The 18,213-nt window shown below is 32.5% G+C and overlaps 1 protein-coding gene across 1 annotated transcript in view; it reads left to right on the top strand.

Annotated features, from left to right (window-relative positions):
- Nucleotides 1-17,869, top strand: part of LOC129234512 (uncharacterized) — a 30,471-nt gene extending 12,602 nt beyond the window's left edge. Inside the window, exons 6-11 of the mRNA XM_054868517.1 lie at nucleotides 634-821; nucleotides 3,820-4,046; nucleotides 4,690-4,829; nucleotides 8,804-8,941; nucleotides 14,348-14,435; nucleotides 17,693-17,869. Coding sequence (XP_054724492.1) covers nucleotides 634-821; nucleotides 3,820-4,046; nucleotides 4,690-4,829; nucleotides 8,804-8,941; nucleotides 14,348-14,435; nucleotides 17,693-17,802 — 891 coding nt within the window. The 3' untranslated portion in view covers nucleotides 17,803-17,869. The remainder of the gene's footprint in view (nucleotides 1-633; nucleotides 822-3,819; nucleotides 4,047-4,689; nucleotides 4,830-8,803; nucleotides 8,942-14,347; nucleotides 14,436-17,692) is intronic.
- Nucleotides 17,870-18,213: the final 344 nt, after the last annotated feature.

Raw genomic sequence — 18,213 nt, 5'->3', positions numbered from 1 at the left:
AAATAGTCTGAGGGAGAGACTTCTTAAGAAATTTAGAAAAATATGGTTTTATTTATGGGGATATATCGCCAATTAATAGAGTAATTGCTAATAGCTGCAGTATAAGTACAGTAATTATAATATTGTAGTATGAATGGAAACTATTAGTTTTTGTAATGTTTTTAGAAATTTCGTTTTCACACATGTGATAGAGTTCAAAAAATAAAAATTAAATTATATATATATATATATATATATATATATATATATATATATATATATATAATAATGTCAAAAACTACTTTTTCACACTTTAAAACTCTTAGTCTTTAGTAATACTTTGAAGTCAAAAATTCCTTTTCTTACTGAAAATGTTACAAGATTAACTCATTTTATTCATAGTTGCAGCAAATTGAATAGAAAATGTTCATTTGGAATTTTTCCAATGAAAATAGGTTTGTCTATTGTTGATATACAAGAGATTGATCATCAATATTTTAATGGATGATGATTGTTTCTCATCCAATACGCATTATTTAAATAGCATTATTTCTGTATTTTGGTCGTGGTAATTGTGCTTTGTACCTATACATTTTGTGTGCTGTCTATAAATATTTGTATGATTGTACATGGGATTATCTTTGGATAACATAGGATGATGTGAGGACTTTGTCATATCAAGAAGCAATTTTGAAAAATCCTGAAGTGTTTCATCAGAAAAAAGTTCTTGACGTTGGTTGTGGAACAGCAATCCTTTCCATGTTTGCTGCTAAAGCAGGTGCAGCTGAAGTGATGGGTGTTGATAAGTCGGATGTAATATTTCAGGCAATGGATATTGTGAGGTATTTATTTATTTATTTTATGCATGGAGGTTTTAGATTAAGTATATCTCTTGAGTTCTTACCATGATTCATATGAAAGCAGCTTTTAAAATTTTGTTTTCTACGGAATGAATTTTAAGATCACTGTCTGAACTAATTTCATACTACTTGCTGCATATATTATGTTTTTACAAAATATGAATTATATATCAAATTTGGCACCTTTGACAAATGCAAGATTTTAAAATTTTTGTTCCAGAAAGTTATACTTGTTCATAGAAAACTTAAATTTGAAACTTCTGTCATTGAAGCAAATCTAAAGAAATCCCTCCCAAAATGTAATAATTATTATAAGAGCCCTTACTCTTACCAAAGGCACACAAACTGAGACATTGCCAGCAATTTTTGCTGTTGAGTTTTTCTATTACTAGAATTTCCTATTTTCAGCTAGCAACTTGCTGTGCACTAATTGATATCACATCTTGTGAGTAGATGTGTTCTTGCATTGAATATTTATGTACATTATTATGTCTATTGTTACTTCACCCTTTTATTCCATCTAGCGAGACAAAAAAGAAGCCTAAAACAACCTTATTATGGTTTATAATGTTTTGATTTTAATAAATTTAGAAGACATGTTTCTCATTAATATTTTATTCCCTTCTAAATAATGACATATTTTAAAATATAAGAAAATAAAATGCGAAAGAAACAATGGATTTAAAAACGTAACCATGGAAACACAAAATAAAATAAGCTAAAGATGGAAACAAACAAGGGATTCAAAAAGTGTAACCATGGAAACGCAAAATAAAATGGTTAACAACGTAAATAAAGCACAAATACTGGAGAAGATACAGCATATAGCTATTTCAAGGCTACAATGAAGCCTCTTCATCAGTGCAGAAAGCTCACCAACACAACCAAAAGTTGCGAGAAAACTGACAAGAACCAAGTGGATACCGGTATTTATACCAAAGAGGGCCAACCAATAAGAATACAGGAACAAGACATCAAACAACCAATCAGCAAACAGCATGTACACTCCGGGCTCAAAGCAGGGGGAGAGACAACAAATCAGAAGCCAGGAGACAAAAAGAGTGCGAGACACCGAAGAAACAGGAAAGGCAATTATAGAAATTGCTTCCAAATATCATGAAAAAATGGAGTGCTGGAAAAATCATTGACTAGAGAATGAGAATTTTTCCAAATATAGTAAGCTTCCCAGAAATCGAGGTCATAAACCAAAGAACATTTACAAATAATCTTTGCAGATGAAAAATCAAAACAGTGACCAGAAGTCCAACAATGCTGAGCGATGGAAGAACGAGCAAGTTCTTTATGTTTAACATAGTTTTCGTGCTCTTTCAGTCGGTGCTTGAGAGCACGTTTAATTTGTCCATCGTAACCAAGTCCACACTTGCAGGAGATGCTATAAATACCCCAGTTGCTATGGCAATCAATGGGGTCCTTTAAGTTTGTAAATTTTATCTTATTAACTGGAGAAAAAGCTGTATCAAAACCAAATTTCTTCAAAATTTTTGCAACTTGATGACTAACTTTCGGATAATAAGGCAGAACAATAGCATACAAAGCATTAGAAGCAGAAACCTTTTCAGAATGAGAGGGCTTAATTAACTTATTATAAATTGAATCAATGATGCTAGGAGAATAACCACGATCGAAAACCACTGCTTTAAGAAAAGAAAGCTCAACATTCAAAGAATTGGAAGAAGAACAGATGTTCAAAGCACGAAACACAAAAGCCTTAAATGAGGCCAACTTTTGGTTTGGAGGATGAGAAGAACATTTGTGAGGAGGTAGTGTAACAGCAAAAGGCTTACGAAACACCGAAGTCATAAATTCATCATTACGTTTAGTAATAAAGACGTCCAAAAGAGAAAGAGAACTATCCATAAATATGAAAGAGAACTAGAAGGCAAGGATCGATAGAATTTAGAGTAGAAAGTAAAAGTTCATTATCAACCTGGTTTTGGCCAAGCAAAACAAAGCAATCGTCAACGTAACGAACATAGAACGGAAACGTTATGGTTTCAAAAAGTTTAGTCTCAAAATAGTGCATATAGATGTCACTTAAAATAGGACTCAAAGAGTTACCCATTGCTAAACCTTCAGACATACGAAAGTAAGTACCATTGAACACAAAAGTAACTCAAGACAAACACGAGTAAGTGAAACAAGTTCATCAATCTCAAAACTGGAAAAATGATGCTCTTGGAATCTCAATTTAAGACAATCCAATGCCCCAATAACCGGTACATTAGTGAAAAGTGATTTCACGTCAAAAGAAGCCATCGTTAAACCATGAGGCTTAAAAAAACGTAACTTCTGAACAAAATGAACTGAATTTGTGACAGTAAAAGAGTTGCTAACCAAAAGAGAAGAGAAGATAGAAACTAAATACTTAGCTAGTTTATATGAAGCAGTACCAATGTTTGAAACAATAGGCCTAAGAGGAATGTCGGGTATATGAACCTTTGGTAGAGCATAAAACCTGGCACAGTGTGCAACAGAAGGTGTTAAAGATCTTTTTGAAGACTCACTGATGATAGGAGAAGATTTCACAACATTTTTAATAAGGTTAAACTCTCTAATACTAGGGTCTTTGTGAAGTGTCACATAAGAACCAACCTCAATTAGCTCATTACATTTATCTAAATATGAACTTTTGTCCAGAATAACAATTTGGCTACCTTTGTCAGCCTTAGTAACAACTAGATCAGGATCAGAACACAAACCTTTGATGGAAGAATTAGCATGCTTGCTAAAAGTATTGGAAGTCAATTTGGAATTAAAATCCACAGTATTGGCAATGATATGCCTAATAGTCCTTTTGAGAAGCAGTGAGAGCACTAAATCTAAAGGCTTTCTCAATTGGAGCAACCAACTTAGGAAAAGAAGGTTTTGAACAAGAAGCAAAATAAATATTATTAATTAATGTGTGTGATTTGTTGATTCTTTCTTATCATTACTTCATCTGTTTATTCTTTTTTAATAGAGAAAATGGCTTTGACCCAGTCATAAATTTATTCAGAGGTCGAGTTGAAGATATGCCTATTCCAGATGCAAAAGTCGATGTCATCGTATCTGAATGGATGGGATACTTTTTGCTCTTTGAGGGCATGCTGGACAGTGTCATTTATGCTAGAGATAAATTTCTAGCTCCTGGTGGTCACATGTTTCCTGACAGATGTACCATATCTCTTCTTGCTGTGTGTGATATGGGTAAATATAACATTTTATTCCCTCCCTCCTTTTTTTAAGTTAATCCTAGCACATTTCTCGAAAATTGTTAGTCACACTTTCAAGCTTTGTTACTGAGAATAACAGATACTAGACTTTTTCGAGAATAGAAACCACTTTGTAAGTATTCGCTTACCTGTTATGAAAACCTACAAGAAATTGTCAAAAGGGACATTTTTGTTACAATTTGTATTCTAACTCGACTAATTTTTATGTGACCCTTTTATTTGTGAAACCCCCCAATTGAACTTCTACAATCAATTTATCTGAAAGCATCCATAGAGAATTTGATTTCTGAAATCTTGACTTAATTTAAAATATCTTGACTGGTACATATTTCATTATATACATTTGCTGCAATAATCTAGCTTCACCCCCCCCCCCTCCTTATTTTGTGTGCATTAATGCATGTGGTGTTCACTGGTTGTTTCAGCGTTTTAAATTAACCATACTGTTTATTATACATATGTATATTGAGGTTTGTTTTGGAGACTTTCTGAAACTCTATTTTGTTTTCTTTGAACGAGACTGTTTCCATATTTATTTTAAACTTTTCTCTTTGTAGTATTGAAACTATCAAGCCCTATTAAAACCAACCAGACTGAAATGTTTTTTATGATTTCAGCAAAATACAAACAATATGTTGAGTTCTGGAATGATGTGTATGGGTTCAAGATGTCTGCTATGAAGAAGGATGTCATAAAGGAGGCAAATGTTGAAGCTGTGAGTGCTGAAGTAGCATGCAGTGATCCAGTCATAGTTAAAGTGAGTTTTGAAGAAATGAGCAAAATATACTTGGTTAAACCCTCTGCGTACAGTTCAGTTTTTATACTTTCCCGTCCTGCAATATGGGGCAGATTTTTTTATATTATCTTTATATGCATATCTTACGATTCACATCTTCATCAGTTGTATAAATGTTTTAAAATAATACAATAATTTAATAACCTTTAAGCTTTAGAAAAATATATAATAAGGTGCCCGCTATTTCAGTGGGCAGGTTTTATAAGCTAAAAAATTCATGCAATATTTCTTTTTCAGATATATATATATATATATATATATATATATATATATATATATATATATATATATATATATATATATATATATATATATATATATATGTATGATTTTTAACCATTTTATCTCGAAAAATAATGCAGAAATATTGTGACAAAACAGAACTAGTATGTTGTGGCCATCACGAAACTTTCTTCTATATTTTTCCTTTTTCTGATCCCTCCCCATGCTTGACGAGGAAGCAATATTCCTAACAAAAACAAAATTACACATGCAAAAACTTGACGACCATCCCAATGTCTGAATTATTGTAAAAACAAAACAAAGAGCGAAAATTGAAAGTTACTTTAAAAGCCTTACTTGAATTAATTGCAAATATTTTATTTATTAACAAACATAAGATGGCAACAGTTAAAAATTTTAAATCATTGAGATAATATTTCCGATCATTTCCATGCAATTAAAATCACGAGAAATACGCAGACGACAATCTATTACCATTTATCTTTCTTATTGTTACATTAATAAAACTATTTTTATTCGCAAAAAAAAAAAAAAAAAAAATCAACACCTCTTGGAGCGATTGGAGTCAAAATTGAACCAAAGCCTGTTTACCTATGGATTCACATATATTCCAAATTTCAACCAGAATGTAGCATTACTTCTTGAGATAGGGCACTCACAATGGAAAAAAAGAACGGGCGATTGCGCTACCCCCTTTTTAGCTGTTGACACCAAAATGAAATCAGCTCTTATACCCACTAAGGGCTACTTGTCAAAAAAAAATTTGTTTGATTCTGTTCGTTATTTCTTGAGATACAGCAGTCACAATTGACGACAAAAAACGTTCTATAACTCAACCCCCGTTTGAGCTATTGACACCAAAATTGAATCAGCACCTGCTCCTGTTAGGGGCAACATATGGACCAAATTTTGTTTGATTCCGCCAGTTACTTCCTGAGGAATAGCAAGCACGGGTAACTCAAAAAACGTCCCTTTGCTCCACCCCCCTTGCAGGAATTTGCGCCAAAAACCAATGGGCACAAGTTCACATAAGGGCACATATGTGTACCAAATTTCGTTCAATTTCATGCGGTAGTTTTTGCTGTAGAGTGGCCACAAAAAACTGGTCACACACAGACGTGACACACACACGCACACACAGACAGACAGACATTTTCCAAAAATAGTCGAAATGGACTCATAAAAAATGGAAGAAAAAGGTTAGTTTTTCTGTTTTAGAATATATATACGACTATGGGGGAGGGGGGATTATTGTTTCTTATTCCCATGAGTAACGGCACTGTGTCGGCAAGTCCATACTTTCATAAATGTTCGTCGCACAAAATGCAAACAAAAAGCAAGACAATGAAAGGCAGACTCTCACGTACTCATTGCAAAAAATAAAATCAAGCGAGAGAACAGAAATTCCTGAATCCTCCAGTGCCATCTAGCAGCAAAAATAAGCATCAAATGATGTTCTTTTTAACCTACACAGAAAATAGCAGGATCTTTATCGAAATAAGGGGAAAAAAATTTTTGGCCGCAATTTTTACTTGACCGGTAGTCCAGGACGAAAATGATACCCCTTTCCAATTGTGAGAGCCGTACGTAGATGTTTAAAATACCTATTTGACTCAATTTCTTAGAATCCTCTCTTTCTTACTTTCCTATTTTTGCATACGTTATACAGCATGTCAGAAAAGTCTGACATATTTTTAAAAAATCATGGAAAAGCAATAAATTGTCTTATGAGTATGCAGTTTGCACAATAATACTTCGCAGGTTCAAATGTTTTATGACATGGTAACAAAAAAAAGAAGAAAAAAAAAACTTCCAGTTTATGTTTAAAGGTGGCGCTGTACCGTCAAATTTATTAAAACAAACGCAATGTGAGGTGTTTAATCATTTTATTAAACAGAAAGCAATACCTTTCATTCTTAGAATTGAACCTATGCACCGTTTGTTGCTTTTCTGTGATTTTTTTAAAAATGTGTCAGAAACTTTTCGGATACCCTGTATATTTCTGTATATTTAGTTTGATTTTTATCCAATTATTTTCCTTCAATGTACTTTGTGATGTATGTTTATTTGAGGATAAAATCCTGTGTGTATAAACTGCGAATCTATGCTTAAAATTGTCACATCCATGCAAATAGATTAATTACAAAATCAAACTCAGATTAAACAATAATTTTCATTTTAAAAAGTATTTCATATTAAAAAGTAAACTGCTCTTTGTGAAGAACAAGTTTCTTTCATAAGTATTAAGATATGCAAAGCTGAACTAAAATATAACTTCACATGTCCCTAACTAGAAACATCACGATGCTGTGACATGTCGCAGATTTGAGAGAAATTGCAGACTAGTTCTTAGTTTGAACAAAAAAAAAAGGAAAAAAAGTAAAATGTTTGAAAAGAAAAAATCTTAAACTTCAGCGAATGAAGATTTGTTCTGTATATCTTGGGTTCTGGGATATAATCGACAGATTGCATGTTCTTATAGTTACTAAGTTTAGCGTCTGTTTTTATAGTTTACATTTTATCTAAAGTTCATCTTGCTGACTATTTTTGGGGTTTTTAATCTGCATTGCAGACTGCTGAAAAACAATTCTGCTCCTGGAGGTCTCTATATGAAGTAATAAATACCCCCCCCCCCTCCTTTTTTTTTGAAACTACAGAGTCTTGTTTTTATACACACATGATAGGCTTCTATTGCTAAATCTATTTCTCCTTTTCATGCTGGGTAGTTATAATTTGAAATATTTAAACATAAACTATCAAAAGTGCTTAATGTACAGCTCTTTTTTCATAAACCTTGCCGTGCCCTCATGTAAATTTATATGTCTTTTAAATAGAGGTGTTCCCATATGCTATATTTCATATATGCCGTATGCTCTCAAACATTTTTTAGAACAATAGCTTATACCCTCAAGCTTTAAAAAATTTTATATTGTGATATATTATGTTCATGATCGCATACATGTGTTGTGCATAACTGATTACTGGGAGTATACCCTCAGAAAAATTGATGGGAACGTCACTACTTTTAAAGTACTTCTAACCAGAAAGTCTTCCTCAAGATAAGCTTTCAGTCACTTGCTTTGTGTTGTTTATTATCAAACTAAAAGTATAGATATTAAAAGTTTTTTTTTTTTTTAATGTATATTCCTATACCTATATATGTTTCATTGTACAGTTTGTTTACATTTTGCTTTTAAGATTTTTTACTTTTTGTCTTTTAAAATCTATCTTAAAGGTGTTTAACTGCCTTTTTATTTATTTTTATGATCATTAAATACTATAAGGAGTACTGAAAATTATTTGGTTTTTATTTTCCAAATGCATTCTACAGGCCTTTTACATACAAGGTCAGTACTCTCTGGGGAAAACATAGAAACTTAATTTTCATTTGAAGACCACAATTTAATTTGAAGTTTAAGTATCTGTTTTGGATATTATTCTTATTCTGTTATTGTTGTGTGTAAAAATAGGACAAACAACTAGGATATGGTTTTTTTCTGACATTAAATTCATCATTTATTGCTAATGTAAGATTTAACTATCTTTTTTTTTTTTTTACTAAACTGGTAAAATTAAGTTTTCTAAAAAATCAAGATATTTGTTATTGACAAGTTTGCTTTCTCTAAAACAAATAAACCGATCAGTTTTATTGAAATTTTATTCCTTCTTTCAAATTTTACTTTTTATCCTAGGAATTAGACCTGACCTACTGTGCCGTGGAAGATACAGAATTTGTTTCACCTTTTGAGCTTGTTATGACCAAGTCTTGCAAAGTTACTGCTATTGTAGGATATTTTGACTCCTTTTTTGAAAGGGGTCTTAAGCATAAGGTACAATTTTTCTTATTTTAAATACTTAGTTCCCAGAATTATCATATCCGCCATTCATTAATTCTTTTAAAAAAAGTTTTATAGGACTTTTAAATAAAGAGGAAAATTTTATGGCACAGTGTATTTCACAGTACTTGTATAATTTGTTAATTTTTGAGGATTATTCGGTTATTTGATTTTTAGCTGCAATTTATTCCCTTTATATTTCTTTTAGAGAAAAACTCAGGCAGTTTTATACTGAATTCTTTCGAATAGTGTATGTTCATAAAAAAACTAGTATGTTGTGGCCATCACGAAACTTTCTTCTATATCCTTCTTATAATTCTGATCCCTCCCCATGCTTAACGAGGAAGCAATATTCCCAACGAAAACAAAATTACACATGCCAAAACTTGATGACCATCCCAATTCCTGATTTATCTCAAAAGCAAAGCAAAGAATGAAAATTGAAAATTATTTTAAAAGCCTTGCTTAAAATAAATACAAACATTTATCTGTTAATAGACACAAGATGGCAACAGTTAAAAATTTTAAATCATTGAGATAATATTTCGGATCATTTCCATGCAATTAAAAGCATGAGCTGAACGCAGACGACAGTCTGTTACGATTTATCTTTCTTATTGTTGCAATTAAAAAGCTATTTTTATTCACACAAATAAAAAAAAAATCAGCCCGCCATGGAGCGATTGGCGCCAAAATTAAACCAACGCCTGTTTACATATGGATTCATATTTATTCCAAATTTCATCCAGAACGTAGCATTACTTCTTGAGATATGGCACTCACAATGGAAAAAAAAGAACGTTAGATTGCGCCGCCCCCTTTTTAGCTGTTGACACCAAAATAGAATCATTTCTTATACCCTCTAAGGGCTACTTGTCGATAAATTTTTGTTTGATTACGTTCATTATTTATTGAGATACAGCAGTCACAATTGACGCAAAAAACGTTCTATAGCTCAACCCCCGTTTGAGCTATTGACACCAAAATTGAATCAGGATCTGTACCTGTTAGGGACAACATATGTACCAAATTTTGTCTGATTCCGCCAATTACTTCCTGGGGAATAGCAGTCACGCAAAACTCAAAAAACGTCCCATTGCTCCACCCCCCTTGGAGGAATTCGCGCCAAAAACCAATGGGCACAAGTTCACATAGGGGCACATATGTGTATCAAATTTTGTTTGATTTCATGCGGTAGTTTTTTCTGTAGAGCGGCCACAAAAAACTGGTCACACACAGACATGACACACATACATACACACACACACACACACACAGACAGACAGACATTTTCCAAAAATAGTCGAAATGAACTCAGCCCACCTCAAAATGTTCGAATCCGTCAAAATTCAAAAATCGAAAATTTGCACGAATTCAATACTTTCTTCTATATATTAGATATAGAAGAAAGTAAAAACTACTGTTTCACAGTTATTTATAAGTCCCGAAAATGAAGTTCTTCTCCTTAAAACCTTTATTTTAAGGGTTATATTATCTAAGGAAAACCCTAGATAATTGCATCTTATTTCTGTGAACAAATATACTGATGATGTTTTTAAAAGAAGATTTATTAAATTTTCATCTGTTGTACACAATGTTTAGTTGGTAATTGATGAAGATGTAGAGGAAAATTTAAGTGGAATGTTCTGACATTTAAAATGATAAATGCAGAGTTAACAGGGCCAAATACACTCTGACACACTAATGTAACATCCAGAGTGAGATGGGAAAGCTCAGAGTTTTTTTTTTTTTTTTTCAATTTGAGTAAAAATTTAGTGATGTATTAACAAGTCAAGTCTTAGTTTCTTCAGTTGTTACATAATTAACAAGATTTTTTATTATCATTTTAAACATTTTTGTCGTATATTTATAAAATTTAAATAAAGTAAAAAGCTTTTAAGACTTTCAATGCCGTTAGACTGCTTAAGTTTAATCATCAAATTCATGAGCCATATGTGGATGCTCAAGTATTGTGGATGTCCCGGTCATAGCCAATAAAACAATTTTCAAGCCAAGCTAATTTTTTTTTGCATATATGCCCTAAAAAGGCAGTTTCTTTTTACGAGATGTTGCAGATATGTTTTCTGTAAAGAGGACAAGTTGTTAGGTGAATTCAGCGACATTGTCAAAGCACAAGTTGTTTCTAATGCACATGTTTATTCATTAATTATAATGATGCAGCCTATTTTAAATGATATCATATGTAGGGTTTCAGGAAGAAAAAGCCTTGGCTCTACTGGTTTAGGTCTTTTTTTTTTTTTTTTCAATTATTATTACTTTTTTAATGATTCTTCATTTTGAAGTCACACATTGTTTTAGAAATTTGAACTGAGCCCATCACCACAGCTAGCGATCAATAAATCATAAGTATGAAAGACCTGAACCCTCAACATGATGCATCAAAATTTCCAGGTATTTTTATCTGCATTTGCTTAGCATTTTAAACCTTAAACAAGAAAAAAAAACTGATCTCCCTTGCATAATATTGAATAAAATCATGCCAAATTAAAAGTATATTTAACTTAAAAATATAAAGATTTTAATTGTTTTTATTTAGAATAGCTGAGGCGTGCAGTTGGTAGATTAAATTGTGTGTACTTTGACAGGCAATTCATGAAAACAAGTGAGAACTCATACTATATTTCAGGTTCCTCAATACCTTCCTCAGTTAAATTCTCATTCATCTTAATTAGTAATTGTGTTACAAATTGTTTTGATTTCGGATAAAATATTAAAAAATTTACTACCTTCTAGATGGTGCATATCGAGGTTATTCCTGAATTTTGGCTTCAGTACTGCATAATAATTCCAGAGTATAAGAACTTCAATAATGTTTTGAATGCCTTTTAACTTTGCTTAGAATTCTAGTATTCTTCAGTATACAATTTGATAAATACTGTCATATATGTGCTCACAGGATGTCTGCTGATTCTTTACAAAACAGAAGTGCATTTTCTTTTTGAAACTTACTGAAATCTTACTGCAAAATCTTTAGTAATATTTTTATTCAATAAATAATAATATTTGTGTTTATTTCATTGTACTAAGAAATCATTTTCCACATACTTCAACTTCCCCAATTTTATCTTTAACAACCAGGATCTCCCAAAAAAGAAAGAACCACTTCATTACCCTCCCTGTCTGAGCTATGTGTGTACTCTTACAGTTAAAGCATTGTATAACTTAACCTTCGGACTGCGAACTTTTGAAATTTTTTTTCTTCTTCCAGCATGGAACTTTTTAACTTCTGATTGGATACATAAATTCCATTTGCTGATACTGAGTTAGCTCCTATAAAAGTACAGTAAATATATCCTATAAAACTACTACCAATTATCGGTGGTTGGTTAATCCACAATTCTTATTATCAGTGGGTCATTTCACAATATTTTTAAACCTATTTTTTAAACCATTGGGGAGGCATTTATTTGTTCATAACACCATTTAGATCACAGCGGTACAAAGATGGATCCAGAAATCATTCAAGGAGGGGTTGGTTGATTTTTTAACTTACCTCTTACTATGAATCTGATTTGCATATATTTCAGGAAAGTGGGGGGTGGAGCTGCCTCAATATTTTTGTCTTTCACAACTAAAATATATAGATTTATCGGAGCAGGTCCCCGAAAGTATTCCCGCGGGAAGGGATAAAATTCTGTGGAAATCAAAAGTCGTCTAAAAATTGCGCTTTTTTTGGAACTTCAGCTTCGAAAACTTATCAGAAGAAAGCCACTGAACCCATTCCTGCTCCTAATTACACCACCTGAGATGTCTACATCGTCTTTAAAACTTGAATTTTTCAAAATTCACAGCAGAAAGCTCCTAAACTCTTCCTCCTTACATCATCAAAGTTTGTCTGAAATTACTTTTTTGAAACTAGAAGTTTGAAGAAACTAGAACTTTTTGAAACTTCTGAAAAGTTTCGGGGAGGGAGATTTGAAAACTATTCCTTTCCTTAACGTTGTCAAAAATGGCCTACACTTGTGTTTTAGAACTTCAGTTTCGAAAAGTTGCCGGTGCATTGTCCCTCAAGGGAGAGGCAATTGCCCATTCCTTGTATCTGTCCTTGCAGCAGTATGTATTCCTCAAATGTGCTGACGCACCTTTTCACCCTGGCGGACCCTCCTCCCCACTCAAGAAGGATACTCCTTAAAAAAAGACTGACATCCATTAAGAATTTAAGCCCCCCTCCCCCTCCCCGTGACCCACTTTCTCTGTGGGTTCCTCAGCGCAGTCCGTCATTCCAAATTTTTCTGAGGAGAAGGTCAAAGGATTTGCATATATCCTTTGTCATTGAGTATAAGGAAGGGTCAAATCCTTTGGCTCCTTACACTCAATGCAAATTTTTTCAGAAAGCAACAAAAACCATGGCCATTCATATGTAAAAACATTAACTTTTCAAAACCAGCCCTCTGACCCCCTTAATGACGGATTCACCCCTGCAACTGAATCACTTCAGTTGCAGAGGGCAATAATTGTCAGAAGACAATTATTGAGAGGTTCATTCGATTATCAAATCGATCAAGAAATGTTGCTCTAGTGAATAAACTGCTCTTGTGATAGACATCTCAAGAACTCAACATCTTGAGAAGTTCACAAAGTAAGAATTCAAGCAGTTGATCATTCGAATGATTGACATCTCAGGAACTCAACATCTCGAGAAGTTCGCAAAGGGAGAACTCGAACACTGAATCGCTCGAGTACTTGGAAAGTGATAATCGAGAACTCGAGCAGTTGATCGCTCGAATACTCGGAAAGTGTTAATAGAGCACTCAAGCTGTCCATCGCTCGAGAACTCGGAAACAGATAATCGCTATCTCGAGATGTGTTAATCAAGAACTTGCAATGTGATAATCAAGAACTCAAGATATGCTAGTCGAGAACTCCAAATACGCTAATCAAGAACTCGAGTTGTGATAATCGAGAACTTGAGATCTAATAATCGATAACTCATAATAATCAAGTTCTCGAATGATCCTGAATAATCAAATGATTCGATTATGAGAACTTGATTATGCTCATCACTACTGTATGCACCAAGTATTTTTTTTAACCTATTTTTCTGATTATTTGCGGTTTTCGCCTATCCGCGTTTACTGTGCCACCCTATTCTGCGGATAATTAGGAGTTTACTGTATATCTAGTTTGAGATTTAATTTCTGACCGGCTCTACAATTTTTTGAACTTCGTCAAAAACGTGAAGCTGCCCACCCTTACCCATCTTCCTTCAAGTTTATACACTGAATTTCAACAGAAAAAACACAGAAAAGTGCTCCAGGGCACGAACCTTGCTTGCTCCCCTGGATCCAACACTGCTTTTGACTTGGTGCTTTGTTAATGTTTTGTAATCCAAAGTTTTTTTTTCATGTCTTAGTTAACATTTTATCTTTAAAAATTTAGGTTCTTCTTTCTACCTCTCCAAAAGCTAAACAAACCCATTGGAAGCAAACTATGTTCCTGCTCCCTAATCCTGTCGAAGTAAATAAAGGTAAATTACATTTAAAAAAATATTTTCTAAGTTTTTGGAAACACTTAATGTTCAGTGAACTACAATAACTTGAACAATCCCAACAAGTTTCTCAATCAGAAATATATAGGGGTGGGAGAGAAGTTCTAAACAATGGACGAGGAATAATCTTTACCTACTTTATTTCATTCAGGTAAAGATTTTGTTTAAAGGTTTTTGCTTTAATCTCTATGCTACTGACATAATGCTGTTTTTTATTTGGTTTTTAACAGCATTAAAAAAAAGAAACCTTACACTTGATATTATCTGTTTCAATTTGCAGGTGCAAAAAAGTTGCAAAAGTTTCTTGTTTTATTTTTAAAAAAAGATTTGTTCAGTTTTCTGAAAAGTAAAAAATTCAGTCCGTTTAGTGAAACAAATATATAATTTTAAATATCTCTGGTATTTAAAAAATTTATGATTAACCTTGACAATATTACAGTATTGTGTAAACCAGATTTAAGTACATCTAGTTTGAATATTTGCATTATTCAGTAAATTACCGCCCAATAGCTAGGGCTAAAGCAGAAATACGTGAAATTTTAATAGAAATACAAGGTAATTTACTGAATATACCTTGCCTCGCATTCAATCTTCGAGTTGAACCGAACCATTGCTTCCGTCACTCGTCTGGTCTGCTAATTCTATATTAGCTACCAGTTTGTTTCACACTCTTGGCATCCTTAAGAGATTTTCCATCTCCAGCTCAGTCACTTTCCTATGCCGGGCTGATGAGTGCTAATAAGCACGAAATTGCAGTCCTCGGTTTGAAATGACTGAGCTGGCGATGTTTTTCACGTATTTGCATTATATTTGAATTTATTTTTCTTTTTTTAATTTCAAAAAGTATGTGGCAGTTCTACAAATTTCCAGTGTCACTATTGTTAAAAAAAATAGATAGTTAAAGAGTATTGTTTAATAAATAAATACAACATAGCTGCCAACGTTGAAAGATAAAAAATTATAGAGTTATGCATAAAATTTAGTTTGAAAAAAAAATGTTTTAAAAGAGGCTTAAGCTTATCTTGCTGTGCTCATTGGTGATAATAAACATTCCATGCAGCCAGCAAAAATTTAGAAAGTTTTGAAAATAATCTGAAGGTTTTACTGCATTTTTGGAAAGGAAAATAAAATAAATGTGTTTCAAAAATGATAAAACACATACCGTTTTCATACTCAACTCATGTTTGATAAGGTTTTTTTTTTGCTATTGTGATTGTTTCACCATTGTGACTTTCCCAAAAATCTAATCACTATAAAAGCCCATTCTCAGGAAATTTCATTGTTTTGATGAAAATTTGTACATACTTCATTAGGGAGTTCTAATCAAGAGTGTTGGTAGACATATTATGTCCTCTCAGAGATATAGCTAGGTTTTTTTAAAGGTGTGAAAATTCTTTGTGACATCCATAAAAATGAAAACTGTAAAAACTAGAAAATCAAACTTTTGAAAGATACAGTAAAAGACACCAGGAACATAAGATATGTGCACTGTTTGATTGAAATGTTTGACTTTTGAGTTTAAAAATAGTAAAACAGTCAAATGTAATATCCAATTGCCTCCCCCCTTCCTGCCATTTTCCACAATGCTAAATTTTCACTTAAAACACTATGTGTGGAAACAAGTTTAACTACATTTTTCAGGCAAAAAAAAAAAAAAACATTTCCACTTATATCTAGGCATTTAAAAACCAACATTTTCTAATGAAGATATTTTTTTCATGTTTATGATTTGTTAATGCTGAAAGTCATTCTATAACTTTTTCAAAAGACAATCATGCATGATGTGGAGCGATATTGCAATTGTAGAACATTTTCTTATTCAAATATTGTCAATAAAAGTAGTTATTGTGACACAAATTTTTTTATTACAGTCAAACCTCGTTATCGCGACACCCGGATTTCACGACACTCCGGATGTCACGTCACTTTTTCAAAGTCCCTAACTAATACCATACAGTTTTAAGTGGCTCCGGGTTTTAAAATAGTATTCTTTTGGGGGGAGGGGGGCAACTCTGGTTACGACGGCGACACTTCAAGCTGCGCAGATTGGATCAAATATTTATTTGTAATTGAAAATTTTTCTGTAAAATAATGAAAACATCTAGAAATGTTTGTTATAGGAACTTTGGACTCAGACAAGAGGTTTGACCAGGCATGACTTTTCAAAAATGGTGGGGGACGAGTAGATAAGTTCTGAAAGATACAGGTTTCAGACTTTGACAAGAGGGACAGTAGAAAGGAATTCAAAGCGGGTGGATTGTAATACTGAACAAGGGAAATAGCTGGAGAAGAGAAAGACCATAGCTACCTTAAGCTGTAGGTGGTCACTACAAGCTTCTCCCATGAGAGAAAAAGAGATAAGAGCTCCTCATCTTCATTATATTGAAAAGGGACACACAACTCTCAAGTGGATAAATGAATTAGAAAGTTATTTTTCACCTTAGAAAGGTGGGGCTAGACCTTCAAAATCTAATCAAATTGCGGACAAAGGGGAAGAATCTGGAATTGATTCCTTTCTTGCTGATAATTCCATGGAAAGGAGGATTGAAAATTTTATTCGAAAGTTTAGCAAACACTTATTGGAAAGTATTGTAAAATTCAAAAAAAAAAAAAAGTGAAGTTAAAAAAAAAAAATTTGTTATACTCACTAATAACTCACTAATAATCACTTATTTACTTGGCTTTTTAGTTTTGCTGCGTTACGCATCTATGGGCTTTTGGTGTGGTCTTTTTAATATTTTTCAATTTTATTATTATTATATATATATATATATAAACACTATTAATTTCTTCATTAAATCTAACTTTATTGTGAAATAATGTTTAATTGTGAATTTTTAAACTTTTCCCGTTACGACGTCGCTCCGGCTATGAGGACACTTTGTTGACAGTTCCAGAGGTGTCGTGTCGTGATAACGAGGTTCGACTGTATTTGATTTTGCTTCTTTATTGTGAAAGTTGATCAATTTAAAAACTGCTTGAAGCTGCAAGACCTTGAAATGCTTTTGATATTTATATTTTTAAGTTCATGTATGGATTAATCTAGCTTCCACACTTTCACAAACAAACAAAATGATACCCCAGAAAATAAATTTAAGCAATTTATCATATTTCGATTTATTCAAGTCTGTTGTTTTAACTGCAAATTAAAATTCCTACTTTAGTTATTAATGCTAATGTTAGTAATTGTTTGTGTTAGAGAAATGAGAAATTTATTTATTTACCTTACTTTTTAGGGGATTCAATCGCATGTAAAATAACTTGCCGAAAAAACAGGAGAGATCCTAGAAGTCTCATAGTAAAAATAAATTTTGGCGAAAGCCAAAATTTTTACTACCTTTCATGAGTTTGTATAAGTGTATAAATTAATAATGTACATTCATTTTTGTATCTTAAATAAAAATAAACAATTGATTTAAAGACTTTTGTCTATTTTCTTTTGTGTAGATGTTAGTATTTCCAATGTGTTTAACAATTAAATAATTATTAACTAGGGAACTACAATTAACAATTAATTAATCGTTAATTGCAATTTTCCACAATTACAATTGAACAATTGTTAGTTGCTGTTGTTATGTTTACCAATTAATCAATTGTTAATCTTTCATTGTTCATGCAATTAAAATTTGCCCAACTCTGGCTGTTGCAAGCGCCCACAACCCTACTAAAGTAGTAGCTTTTCTTTATTTCCAGGTTAGCCTGAGATTTGAATAGCTTAAAACAATGACCTCTCATCCTGCTTTCGGCGCAAAAATTT

The sequence above is a fragment of the Uloborus diversus genome, chromosome 1 (genome assembly GCF_026930045.1).
Source record: "Uloborus diversus isolate 005 chromosome 1, Udiv.v.3.1, whole genome shotgun sequence".
NCBI lineage: Eukaryota > Metazoa > Arthropoda > Arachnida > Araneae > Uloboridae > Uloborus > Uloborus diversus.
The sequence above is the reverse complement of the archived record's forward strand: the minus strand, read 5'-3'. Positions and strand labels throughout refer to the sequence as shown.